Source organism: Vigna unguiculata, chromosome 2 (assembly GCF_037176805.1).
Source record: "Vigna unguiculata cultivar grain cowpea cultivar isolate G323 ecotype 2 chromosome 2, ASM3717680v1, whole genome shotgun sequence".
In the NCBI taxonomy this organism is placed as follows: Eukaryota; Viridiplantae; Streptophyta; class Magnoliopsida; order Fabales; family Fabaceae; genus Vigna; species Vigna unguiculata.
In genome coordinates this window covers 33,758,363-33,772,992 of record NC_140793.1, presented here as the reverse complement: position 1 = coordinate 33,772,992, position 14,630 = coordinate 33,758,363, and the positions used below count along the sequence as shown (strand labels likewise).

Below are 14,630 nucleotides of genomic sequence, written 5' to 3'. Positions count from 1 at the left end.
ATATGTACTAATTTGTACATAAATTTACAACTGTTGTTTATTCATATTTGAAAACATATTATCCAGAAAAATAAATTTAATAAATGTAAACAAATATTTAAAAGGCTTGTGACATAAATGGCATTTTACTTGGGACTGAATCTTACACTTTTTTGTGTGAATCTTGGTTATAAAAGCAGAAGGTAGAGTAGTAAAATGAGACCATATAGGAGTTTGATTGAGACTTTAGAATTTGAGGTGAGGCATTGAGGTAGATTCTGGAATTCAAACTTGAAAGTACCTATTCTGTCATGCATAGTTACTAACTGCTCCCAATACGATCACACATGCTACTAAAAAAGTGTATTCAATGTTCCAGTACAAAAAAAAAATATATATATATATATATATATATATATATATATATATATATATATATATATATATATAGTCTTCTTATGGTGTGCGAGATTCCTATGCATATTAATGTGATTAAGGTATTTGATTAAATATAGAAGTGAACAGTGAAAATTATATAAGTACTCTTATAAAATATATACTAATATATAATCCAATACTCTCATTTTATATATAAATTTCATAGTTGTGTTTCGTTTAATTATATTTTAAATTTTGAAATTATCATATGCGTACACAATTTTTTTTCTTTTATAGAACTGACACACAGTTCATACAGTTTTATTTTATGAAAAATACCATATGAGTATACAATTATTTTCTTTTCTAGAATTGGTGCACAACTTGTTTTCTTTGCTAGAACGTGGTTTTGTTTCATAGAAAATAATAAATACAAACCATATAATAATTATTATAAGTAATGTTTAAATTTATTTTCTTTATATAAAGTTATTGTGAAATAAATAAACAGTCAATATCAAGATACATTAATCATTAATTTTGGTTAAACTTTAAGTATGTTTATCTAGTTTGACAAGAATCATTTATATATGATCAAAAATTGATTGTTGAATTAAATAATTTTGTTTTAAAGTAAGTGAATGATGAAAATTATTTGTTTGAAGTTGATGTGAATATTTCAATGTAAATGAAAACTTTGTATAACATCATACTAATATCTTAAAGATCTTGGTAAAAAATTTATTAAATTAACTTTCTAAACTTTTTATATTATTTAACTGTTTAATTTGTATAAAAAAATCAATATCTAGATCATCGTTTTAACTACACTAACTAGTATAAAATTTTATTATATCTAGATTATGGTTTTAACTACACTAACTATTATAAAATTTTGTTTTCTTATATAAATATATGGTGAAATAAATATATAGTTAGGATTGGGAAGTCATTAAATCTAATTATATTAGAGTTTTATTGTTTTGAATTAATCAAAAATTTAGTAGTTTTTTTTTTCATTTGATTAAGTTCATGTTTTATGATATTAAAAGCAAAATATCGATTACAAGTAATATTTAAATAATTTAACTTCTCAATATAAATTTAACATGAATCAGTAAATAATTAATAACACGATACATAAATAAATTGGTTATGACTTAGTAAATCTTTATATATATATATATATATATATATATATATATATATATATATATATATATATATATATATATTATTTATTTAAATAAAGAGGAGTATTGTTATATTTTGTGTTCTTCCTTCTTATTTTGCTTTTTAAGTAACATTTTTAAAAATCAATTATACTAATCTTACATTCTAAGACCATTTTTTTTTAATTTACACCTTTTCTTAATTTCAAATATAACTATTTTTTAAAACTTTATTATATTTTATTATAAAAAACTATTTATAATAAAATTGTAACATTTGATTTTACTTCATATTTTATATATATATATATATATATAAAGTAATACTTAAATTTATTTTTTTGATAAAGTTATTGTAAACTAAATAAATAGTGGGTAACATTATTAAACAAACATTAAATTTGGTTATATCTAACATTTTATTGTAATGAATTATAAAAATTATGTTTTTATTATTTTAAGAGATCATTAATTTAAATGTATATGATCAAAAATGAATCATATGTCTTATTATACTGTTAGTAACGCATGGACTACACAATTTGGTTTCATAAAAAATACCAAGTGGGTACACAGTTTTTTCTTTTCTAGAATTGGTAGACAGTTCGCACATATTTGTTTCATGAAAAATATCATATGTGTGCACAGTTTTTTCTTTTCTAAAACTGGTACACATTTTTTTTTTCTAGAACGTGGTTTTGTTTCATAAAAAAGTAATGGATACAGACCATATAATAATTACTATAAGAACTGTTTAAATTTATTTTCTTTATATAAAGTTATTGTGAAATAAATAAACTGTCAGTATCATGATACATAAATCATTAATTTTGGTTATATCTGACATTTTATTGATATGAATTAATAAAAGGTTAAACTTTAGGTATGTTTATATAGTTTGACCAGGATCATCCATCTAAGACCAAAAATTGATTGCTCAATTAGACGATTTTTTTTTTAAAGTAAATGAATGATGAAAATTATTTGTTTGAGGTTAATGTGAATATTAATAATATTTAAACATTAAAGAAAATGTTTTAAGGCAAATGAAAACTTTGTATAATATTATACTAATATCTTGTTATATTTAAATATAGAGGAGTATTGTTATATCTTTTGTATTTTTTTTTTCTTATTTTGCTCTTTTAAGTAACATTTTTTTTGAAATCAATTATACTAATCTTACATTCTAAGTGCCATTATGTTTTAAATTTATACGTTTTTTTCAAATATAACTACTTTTTAAAATTTTATTATAAAAAACTATTTATAATAAAATTGTACGATTAGATTATACATTCATGATATATATATATATATATATATATATATATATATATATATATATATATATATATATATATATATATATATTAAGTAATACTTAAATTTATTTTTTTATAGTTATTTTAAACTAAATAAATAGTGAGTAACATTATTAAAAAAACATTAATTTTCGTTATTTCAAACATTTTATTTTAATGAATTAAAAATGTATGTTTTAATTATGTTATGAGATTATTAATTTAAATGTATATGATCAAAAATTAGTTGTTTAACTTGACGGATTTATTTGAATAAGTGAAGGATGGACCATATGTCATATTATACTGACATTAATGGATGGACCACACAATTTTCTTTCATAAAAAATATTAAATGGGTACACATTTTTATTTCTTTTGTAGAACTGGCACACATTTCACAGAGTTTTGTTTCATAAAAAATACCAAATTGTTACACAGTTTTTTTTTTCTTTTTTTTTAGATTTGGTACACAGTTTTTTTTCTTTTCTAGAAGGTGGTTTTGTTTCATAGGAAGTAATTGTTGCATACCACATAATAATAATTATAAGTAATTTTTATATTTATTTTCTTTATATAAAGTTATTATGAAAAAAATAAACAATTAGTATCATAATATATAAATCATTAATTTTGATTACATCTGACATTTTATTGATATGAATTAATAAAAGGTTAAACTTTAGGTATGTTTATATAATTTGACCAGAATCATTCATCTAAATATGATTAAAAATTGATTGCTGAATTAGACAGTTTTGTTTTAAATTAAACGAATGATGAAAATTATTTGTTTGAAGTTGATGTGAATATTAATAATATTTAAATACTAAAGAAAATATTTTAAGGCAAATGAAAACTTTGTATAATATCATACTAATATCTTGTTATATTTATATGAATATGAGTATTGTTATATTTGTATTCTTTTTTATTTTTCTCTTTAAGTAACATTTTCTTAAAATCAATTATACTAATTATACATTCTAAGTCCCATTTTTTTAAAAATTTATACTTTTTCTTTTCAAATATAACTATTTTTTAAAATTTTATTATATCATATTATTTATAATAAAATCCTAACATTTGATTATACTATTGTATGTACATCGTCTCTCTTTCTCTCTCTCTCTCTCTATATATATATATATATATATATATATATATATATATATATATATATATATATATATTTTAAGTAATACTAAAATTTATTTTTTGATAAAGTTATTGTAAATTAAATAAATAGTGGATAACATTATTAAAAAAATATAATTTTTTTTATATCTAACATTTTATTGTAATTAAATAAAAAATTTATGTTTTTATTATTTTATGATATCATTAATTTAAGGGTTAAATATGTTTTTGGTCCTTTAACTTTTAGTAAATTTTGGAATTAGTCCATTTTGAAACTTTGGACCAATTTAGTCCTTGATCTTTCGAAATACGTGGATTTAGTCCTTTTAATCAAATTTTGGTTGGTTTATTGGATGTTTCGTACGCATTTCAGGATTGTATTTGAGTTGTTTATACTGTTTGACACATTTTTGCTTTAATGTTAAGTCTCAAATACTATTATGAAACGCGCTTGAAATGTCAAATAAACTTAACAAAATTTGATTAAAAGGACTAAATCCACGCATTTCAAAAGATGGAGGACTAAATTGGTCCAAAGTTTCAAAATGGACTAATTCCAAAATTCACTGAAAGTGAAGGGACCAAAAACATATTTAACCCTTAATTTAAATCTATATGATCAGAAATTAGTTGTTTAGTTTAACGGTTTTACTTGATTAAGTGAAGGATGGACCATATCACCTATTATACTCGTAATAAAGCGTGATCACACATTTTTGTTTCATGAAAAATTTCATATGTGTGCAGAGAGTTTTTTTATTTTTTAGAACTGGCACACAGTTCACACATATTTGTTTCATTACAAATACTAGATTGAGTACACAATTTTTTTTTTTCTAAAACTGGTACACAGTTTTCTTTTTTTAGAACATGATTTTGTTTCATAAGAAGTAATGGATACAGACTATATAATAATTTTCATAAGTAATATTTAAATTTATTTTCTTTATATAAAGCTATTGTGAAGAAAATAAACCGTAAGTATCATGATACATAAATCACTAATTTTGGTTATATCTAGCATTTTATTAATATGAATTAATGAAAGGATACACTTTAGGTATGTATATTTCGTTTGACTGGATCATTCATCAATTAGACAGTTTTGTTTTAAAGTAAGGGAACCTGAATATTATTTGTTTGAAGTTGATGTGAATATTATTAATATTTAAATACTAGGGAAAATATTTTATTGTAAATAAAAAATTTGTATAACATCGAAAATATATATATATATATATATATATATATATATATATATATATATATATATATATATATATATATAGAGAGAGAGAGAGAGAGAGGAGGATTGTTATATTTTGTGTTCTTCTTTTTTATTTTTCTCTTTTAAGTAACATTTTTTAAAATCAATTATACTAATTTTACATTCTAAGTCCCATTTTTTTTTTATATTTTTACTTTTTTTTCAAGTATAAATATTTTTTTAAAATTTATTATATTTTATTATAAAAAACTATTTATAATAAAATTGTAACATTTGATTATACTTCATATATATATATATATTTTATTTTTTAATAAAGTCATACTTAAATTTATCTTTTTTCATAAAATTGTTGTAAACTAAATAAATAGTGGACAATATTATTAAAATTAAGCTTAAATTTTGTTATATCTGACATTCTATTATAATGAATTAAAAAAATGTATGTTTTTATTATTTTATGAGATCATTAATTTAAATGTATATGATTATAAATTAAGTGTTTAATTGGACGGTTTTATTTGAGTAAGTAAAGGATTAACTATACGTCTTATTCTATTGAGAGTAACGAATGGATCATGCAATTTTGTATCATGAAAAATATTAGATGGGTATACAGTTTTATTCTTTCCTAAACTAAAAGGCACACAATTCATGCATTTTTGTTCCATGAAAAATATCAAATAACTACACAGTTTTTTTTTTTTTCTAGGACTGGTAAACATTTTTTTTCTTTTTTAAAACTGGTACGCAACTGATATACTGCTTTTTTTTTTCTTTTCTGGACCACAGTTTTGTTTCATAAAAAGTAATACATACAGACCATACAATAATTATTATGAGTAATGTTTAAATTAATTTTATTTATATAAAGTTATTGCGAAATAAATAATGAATTAATGAAATGTTTAACTTTAAGTATGTTTATCAGGTCTGAGGAGGATCGCTCATTTAAATATAACAAAAAAATAATTGTTGAATTGGACGGTTTTGTTTAAAGTAACTGAAGGATGAATGCTGTTTTGTTTTCTTTGAAGGAAGGGATAAACTGGACAGTTTTGTTTCATGAAAAAATAACGGATGACTCACAGGGTTTTCTTTCTTGATAAGTATCTGATGGAGCACACAGTTTTGTTTTGTGAAAAGTAACATATTAATTACACATTTTTATCTCATGAAAAGTATCATATCAGATGAATCATGCAATTTTGTTTAATGATAAGTGACCAATGGACCACAAATTTTTTTTTTTCATGAAAAATAGCCAATAAAACACATAACCTTTGTATCTTCAAGACTAGAACAACTCACAATATCCTTTTCACAATATCCTTTGGTGAATAAATGTTTGTTTTTCAAGTAAAAAAAAAAACTTGTGAGATTATTTTCATAAGAACTTTTATCACCTAAAAGATAAAAAAAATCAAAATAAAATTGATCTTAATGATTCATCATCTCCTCATTTTATAAAAGATTGAGAGAATTCAAAATTTTAACCTAAACTTAAAAAAATACTTAAATACTTATAAAGCACAAATAAACCTAATGTAACAAAAAAAAATGTAATTGACTTTTGTTGAATCACTTCCTCAAGTATATCATTTGTTTGAAAAAAAACCTTTAAAATCTTCTTATCACTTCTGATTGTTATAAAATAATAAAATGTTTAAATTTCAATATATTTTTCCAATTTTATTTTTATGGAAATAAATATGTAAGAACGCTTATTTAAAAATTAATAAGATATGATATATAATATATGTATTAAAAAATTTACAATAATTTTAAAAAATATGGTTTATGTTTAACTCATGTAAGTTTCTTATATGAAAAAAAAAATGGTAATATAATAAATAAATAATAAAAAAATTTGAAATGTATTAATTTTTTTATTGGTAAAGTTATCTAATGTATTATATTTTTAACCTCTTTTTATTTGATTTAATTTAAACTTTTACTCCAGGCCAATTGTTCTTTTTTTTTCTTTCCATATTTTTGAAAACGACCTAAATCCCAACTACAAAATTATAACTTTATTATGAAAAACTGGAGAAAAGTGAAACTCTTGGTTGATGTAAAACTATTTTAGGAATTTAGACAATATGCGTGTTACTTATGATGTTATATTACTTAATTTTTTTCGGATTTTAAAAAGTCAACATTTACTAAGTTATTATATGAAGTTTTAAAAATGCCTTTTGTTTTTCTTCTTTTTCTTTATACAATATTGCACACTTTATTCTGCTCTGACACTTCTAAAAAATGTCAAAGGACAAATACCTGTTTTAAAATAAAGTTTCATACTGTCTTCTTAAACCGCGTATGTCCGCTGAATAAAACAGAAAATATTGTTATCATCCAAAAATTTAAAAAAAAATTATACTTATTTATTTTAATCGGTGCAAGATATAAACTGAGAAATGATACTCATGAATTAAGAAAATAAAAATGTAAAAAATTATACAATACAGTTCATGTATTTTGATGGTGTGGTATTGTAAAACTTTATGTAGATGATAAATAATTAAATGTGTAATTAATATTTAGAATTAAATTTAATGAAAGTATAATTAATAACAGAAAAAACAATAAATATGAGATAAAAGTATTAATTAAGGGTGAGCTGTGCAAGAGGCGTTTGAAGAAAGAAAAATAGAAAAACAAAACTGGAAGGAGAAGAGAGATGCCAGCTCACATAACCGTCAAACTCGGACAGGGCACAGAAGACAACAAATATTTTGATTTGAAAAAAAAAAAAACCGCAAAAATGATATAATATTATATATTATAATAAGTAATAATTTGATTATTTAAGTGGGTGTATTATTTTGGTGTCTGTAAGTAAGAGAGTGAGAGTAGTTTCTTTTGTTTTTCCCTTTTCTCTACTTTGTTTTGTTTTGGGTTGCTGCTTCTGACCTTACTTGTTCTTTCTCTCTTCCTTTTGAATTTATTTTATTGTGTGGAGAGAAGGTGAATTTGTAGAGTGAGTGTTGAAGTTGGGTGGGGGAACTCAAATGTGATGGGAAGCAATGGACTCTGCAATCTCTTTTCTTGTTTCAAAGGCGCTTCAAACCATGGCCATGGCCATGCTCATGGGAACGGCCATGGCCATAACCAGAACCAGTTGGTTTTTGCGGAGACAGAGCCATTGGACGAAACCCTAGGCCACTCTTTCTGCTATGTCAGATCCTCTGCGCGCTTTCTCTCTCCCTCTCATTCCGATCGCATCCTCTCGCCCTCCAACTCTCTCCGCTACTCTCCTTCTCATCGCTCCGATTTCCCCGAAACCGCATTCAAGGCCATTTCCGGCGCTTCAGTCAGCGCCAACAGCTCGGTGCCCAAAGCCGTGCTCCAGTCCGAGGATGACGACACCACCGTCAATGGCTTCATAGGAACAGCGTCCTTCAGCGCTCTCCCTCTGCAGCCCGCGCCGAGAGGGGGAGAAACTGCGGCCTCGGAGAGGGAGCGGAAAGCGTTCTTTCTCTCGGGGCCAATTGAGAGCGGCGCGCTCTCGGGACCCCTCGACGACGCCGTTTCGAGTTCTGGGCCAGTGCCCTTCTCTGCCCCGCTCGGGAGTGGAGTGTACGTGAAGAAGAAGCGGAAGAAGAGCATTGCCGGGCTGCGAAAAGCCTTCCAGCGGAGTCTCTCGGAGAAGAAGCGGCCTTGGGTGGTGCCGGTGGGGCGGAAGGGGAAGACGGAAGCGACGAGCGAGACGGAGAACGAGAGCAATGTGCAGTGGGCGCTGGGAAAAGCGGGGGAGGATCGTGTGCATGTCGTTGTATCGGAAGAACAGGGCTGGTTGTTCGTAGGGATATACGACGGTTTCAATGGCCCTGACGCGCCGGAGTTTCTCATGGGTAATCTTTACCGTGCCCTTCACAAAGAGCTCCAGGGTTTGTTTTGGGAACTTGAAGAACCGCAGTCGCAGGTGCAGGGAACTAACCCTGCACCTGAGGTGGAGAATAATGACGCTGAACCCCAGAATGAGGTGGCGGTGGAAGAAGACTCCAATTCTCTCCGAGGATCGGTTAAGAGAGTGACGTTTCAAGCGGAGGGGACTGAAAGTAGGAGGAGAAGGCTGTGGGAGTTTCTGGCTGAGGAGGATGATGCGGAGAACGGGCTCGATCTTTCCGGGTCTGATAGGTTTGCGTTTTCGGTTGATGATGCGCTCAGTGCTAGCAAAGAGGCTTCGGGAGGTAGTAGACGGTGGTTGATTTTGTCTAAGTTGAAGCATGGGTTATCGAGGCATAAAGAGGGTCATGGGAGGAGATTTTTGCCGTGGAACTTGGGCGTGGGGGAGGAGAAGGAGAAGGTTGAGGTGGAAAATCCAACGACGGCAGAGGAGCAGGGGGAGAAGGGTCACGGTGGGAGGAAGCGAAAAGTGGGGCCTGTGGATCATGAGTTGGTTTTGGGAGCGTTGTCTAGGGCGCTTGAGATAACTGAGCTTGCTTATTTGGATATGACGGATAAGCTGATTGATACCAATCCGGAGCTTGCTCTGATGGGGTCGTGTCTGTTGGCTGTGTTGATGAGGGATGAGGATGTTTATGTTATGAACGTGGGGGATAGCCGCGCCATTGTGGCACATTATGAGTGTGGGGAGGTTCACGCTACTAGTAAGGAAACGGGAAGTGGTGGAGGCACTGGGTCAAGCGGGGAGTGCATAGTGGAGGAGTCTTCGGCTCCGGACGAACGTGGTGTCGTGTTGGGGAATGAGGGTCCTGCTAGGGAACGGAGGTTGGTTGCATTGCAGCTGTCCACTGATCACAGCACCAGCATTGAAGAGGCAAGTTTGTAATTGGGCCACACTCCTTGTTTTCATTCAGACTGTCACATTGCAATACTTGTCTTGTTTTTGTCTGTACTTATTCATCCTTCGTCTGATGATATATTGCTAATGATAAGGCTTCAGTGTCCTTCAACTGTTCTGTATTTCCTTTGGTCCTTTGGTAGCTTTCTGCAATATCATACTCTATTCATATATTGCTAATGATGCTGCGTTTTCCCTTTAGGTTTTACTACTCCTCTCCTCGTGTGATGTGTGTTCTTGTATGTTTGTGTCTGCTTGTCTTATCATATCCCAAAGACCAGGGATGAGATTGTGTCTTGAAAATTTGATCCAAATTCAGCATTCTGTTTTTTTATAATGTGGCATGTTGTTTTTCACTTTGTAGCTTTCATTGATGAGTCATGTGATTGTTATACTGAATTTAGATTTTTTTCTTTGTGCTTATTTGCGGTGTCCTTAATTATAGAAGTTCTGCCACTATTAGTTTCATTTCCTTTTCCTTCAATCATGTTCTGATCAATTCACATATTGCATGTCTGAAATTTGAAGCTTATGTTTTTGCAGGAAGTTATTAGAATTAAGAATGAGCATCCTGATGATAGCCATTGTATCGTGAATGATAGAGTGAAAGGCCGTCTTAAGGTTACTAGAGCTTTTGGTGCTGGATTTTTGAAACAGGTCTGGTGCCTCTTAATATTTAAATACTTTCTTGTACTAATGTTTCATTCTTGTGTACTTTTGACTGTCAGATATGAGAAGATTAGTGACTTTGATATCCACTATTATGCAATAGGAGCATTGATTGCCATTTTTAGGCACTGTATAATCTATTTTACAACGTATTCGGTCTCTATAAAAAATTTTCTTTGCATAGAACAGGTTAGGACGTAAGTGTCAACAAGAAAAGCTTACACGAAGTTTAAATTATTTTGAATAACCTGCAGAAAATTGTTTTTAATTTTGGACTTGGAGAACTAGTGCATAACTTTTATGTGTATTCTGTTTTTGTGATGGTGTTTCGATGTGTGGTTGGGTCATCCTAGCTTTAAGACTTGGTCTTAGGGTAAACCAAACTTCCTACGCTGGCTATGGACATTTCATTTCATGCTACCTGACTTTTTTTTAGTGCCTACGGCACTGCTGCACATGCCCATTCTCATTCACACAAAATGGAAATCCTGCTTGTTCATCATCCCTCTTGTTCAAGGAAGCAATTCTTAGATTTCTTAAATATTGTAAGAAAATGTATGCTGACTTGATAATTTCCGTGTTTCTGCAGCCAAAGTGGAATGATGTGGTGCTAGAAATGTTTCGTAATGAATATATTGGCACTGCTCCATATATATCATGCTGCCCTTCATTACGTCACCATAGATTATGCTCTAGAGATCAGTTCTTGATCCTCTCATCTGATGGTTTGTATCAATACCTAAGCAATCAAGAAGTTGTTTCTCAGGTCGAGAGCTTCATGGAAAAGTTTCCGGATGGAGATCCTGCCCAGCATTTAATAGAGGAGCTGCTCCTACGTGCTGCCAAGAAGGCTGGTAAAAAGATCTTCTTCTCACATGAATCTTTCTTATATCTTTGCATATGCTCATGTGAACATGTTAAATTTGTCTTATGACAGAAATAGAGGAAATGACAATTAATTTATAAATTTGAATTGATACTTCATTTATATAATTAGTAAAAGTATTTGTCTTCTCCCAATGTTTGTTCAAAAATAGTCAAACATTAAAACTTCTTGGTTAAAGTGTAACTTTGGTCCCCTTTTAATTTGTACTGTCATTTTGGCTGGTTCCCTTTTTTCTCCCGTGATTTTAGTCAAGATTTGCAATTTTGGTTTATTTCTAAATTGTGCACACGTGTTTTTTTTTCTTTTATTTTGGTTTAATTGAATCTTAGATCTAACATTTATTTAATGTAATGTACAGAAATAATTGAATTGATTAAAATTAAAATTAAAATCCAAAATAAAAAACGGTTCAAAAGTGAAAATTGGATCAAAATTATGATTTTTGTCAAAATGTAGGAACTAAAATTGCTGAAGATCTCGAGGACCAATATGACATATCAAGAATTAACAACCAACTAAAATAGCAATTTAGTCAAACTTTTTTATTGGTTGACTCGGTGACCTATACTTATACTATTTTTATGGCCAAAACCAGTCATTACATATGTGATGTGACTCTTCCTTTTGACATTGAGGATATATTTATTTTAACTGGATTTTGCCTGAAGAACAAAGTAATGGACATTTTATGTTGTTTACACAAAAGTTGCAGTGTATATATTTTGGAAACTTGAATGAAATGTATCCCCCCTTATATCTCGAGCATGTGATTTAATATATGGTTCTCTTTTGTCTTTAACTGCTGTTTTGCCTCGTATTTTTGAGCCATTTTTATTTTTGAAAATTTTGTTCCAATAATGTTTTGTCTTAGTAGTAGTATTGTGTTATTCATTGGGTGCTGCTATAATAGTATGCTTAATATCTTGACTTTCTGGGATACTGCTTTACTTGTTTGTGAGCACTGGGCACCTACCTTACAGTTTTTTATTCTTTAGAAGTTATCTGACTTTACATATTCACATTTTTTTATATCTATATTATCCCTCTTATGGACGGATCCTAGAGGGTTGTCTTTTCTATGTGCATAGGATTGGTTGGTTCTAGTGTTCAGTTTATATTTTACAACCGCAGCCTATGGTGGGGGTTAAGTTGGCTAACACAAGAAGATATGATATGATAGAAAAAGAAAATTATTCATGCAATATTGGAATTAAGTTTTTGCTTAAATGATTGGACTTGTGAACCACTGCTTATAGATTTAGAGTGGTGATTTGAAACTGAATGGTTGCAGGAATGGATTTCCATGAGTTGCTGGATATCCCTCAAGGAGACCGGAGGAAGTATCATGATGATGTGACTGTTATGGTGATATCACTTGAAGGAAGAATCTGGAAATCATCAGGGAAGTATCCGTGAGACCTTGCTCAACTCAAAATCGACCCATTTTTCGATGTTCATTCTGGTCTTGCAACATAAGTTGTGAATAGAAGAACCGTACATGTCAATGGCAAGAAGGTATTCAGAATTGGGAGATGCGAAATGCAATTGAAATGAGCTTAGGAATGGACATTGTGGAGCGGTTTTGGGAAGTCTCTTTAGGAGAAAGAAGCATGTAAAGCCTTTTTAAACTGTTTTCTTTTTTGTTCCGTCATCGTAGTCTATTTCTTTTCCCATCTATTGTCCAGGTTTATAGAGATGAAAAATGATAGAAATTTTTAGTAGCGAAGGCCCTTTCCATTCTTTCTTCTTTTTGCTCTTTTTCTTTCTCTGGTTCGAGCCAAGAGATGTGGGTGTATATTGGTGGGGATACAAATGTACTGACTGAGCTTAGAGCAGTCATTAGTCAGAGAAGAAAATATGTAAGTGAAGGTGGATTTCAACCATTGCGGATTAACATGATTCTGAATTACAGCCTCAATCTAATCATTGCATTTAAGTTGTAGAATCAAATATTCCCTGCCCAAAACTAATATCCTGTTTGGTTTTGAGGATAGGATTAAAGAAGAAAGAAATAAAATTTAATTTTTAATTTATGAAAAAAATCAAATGAAGGTATTTTAAAAAGTTGTATAATTTTATTGACTTGATAGAAATTAAAGAGAGATACAAAGAGAAATAGAAATAGAAATAAAACAGTGAGTTTCAATCAGTAACGCCAGAGTTTTGTTTGAATGTTTAGTATACTCATCTTTTTGGGTTAAAGAATATGAATTTTCCAGGAACGTGTCACAGTGCCATTTACCACAATGCAACGGATTCAAAGTATGTAGGTAACCTAACCTTAATAATTAAATGAAAGTTTAAATGTATTACTAATAACAAAGGTTTTTAATTTCAATTTTTTAACAAAATAATTTTGGTGTCAAAAAGTTTAATTTTATTTGTACTCTTTAAAACACTGATATTTAAAGTCAATTAAAAATGCAAGGTATCAATCAAGAAGGTATATAAAAACGTTTTATAACAAACCAAGGGCAGGAAAAACCAATAAAATGCTAGCACATTTTCTTAGTAATGGATAATTGATCCATCTCATATTGGGTGTGTATAGCTTTTACCTGCAATATTTGCCAGACCCTCATACATGACATGTTTTGACCCAGTAATATGGCTTCATTTATGGGAATCGCATATATATACTTGCAAATGTTAATTCTTAAAAGAAAATTCTCTGGGTATAATATAACCGTCATTGTGGATGTGCTGATAACCACAAACTTAACTTCAAGCCAAATTGTTAGATTTAGTTAACGCTATGTATGAACTCCATGTAATTTTTGGATAAGAGTTGTTAGAACCAAAATGGCTTTGCAGAAGTGATTATTTCGATTTTGTTGTTTGAAGCGGGAAAATTGTGTTTGAAACAGAGTATATCAAATAAGGCAGCCGAAAGCACCAAAACTTGCCAAACCAGAGGCCATCACAACAAACCATGAATACATAAGTCTATTTACATCTTAGGATTTGAGTAAAGGAGAAATGACAGCAACATACTCTACTAAGATTCTTCTTTTGACACACCTATTAAGTGAATTTTACATGAATCCTATTAAATACCAGATCT

General features: G+C 29.3%; 1 protein-coding gene across 2 annotated transcripts; it reads left to right on the top strand.

The window, feature by feature from the left end:
- Window positions 1–8,038: 8,038 nt before the first annotated feature.
- On the top strand, window positions 8,039–13,484 carry LOC114174702 (protein phosphatase 2C 29-like). 2 transcript variants are annotated; one of them, XM_085667568.1, is made up of 4 exons: window positions 8,039–9,991; window positions 10,559–10,668; window positions 11,270–11,534; window positions 12,858–13,484. In XM_085667568.1, the coding sequence occupies exons 1-4, from the start codon at window positions 8,221–8,223 to the stop codon at window positions 12,980–12,982; spliced, it is 2,271 nt and encodes a 756-aa protein (XP_085523694.1). In that variant the 5' UTR covers window positions 8,039–8,220; the 3' UTR covers window positions 12,983–13,484. The 2 variants fall into 2 exon arrangements, with proteins under 2 accessions (XP_085523694.1, XP_027915330.1); XM_028059529.2 differs by having other exon boundaries at window positions 8,040–9,987; window positions 10,555–10,668.
- Window positions 13,485–14,630: the final 1,146 nt, after the last annotated feature.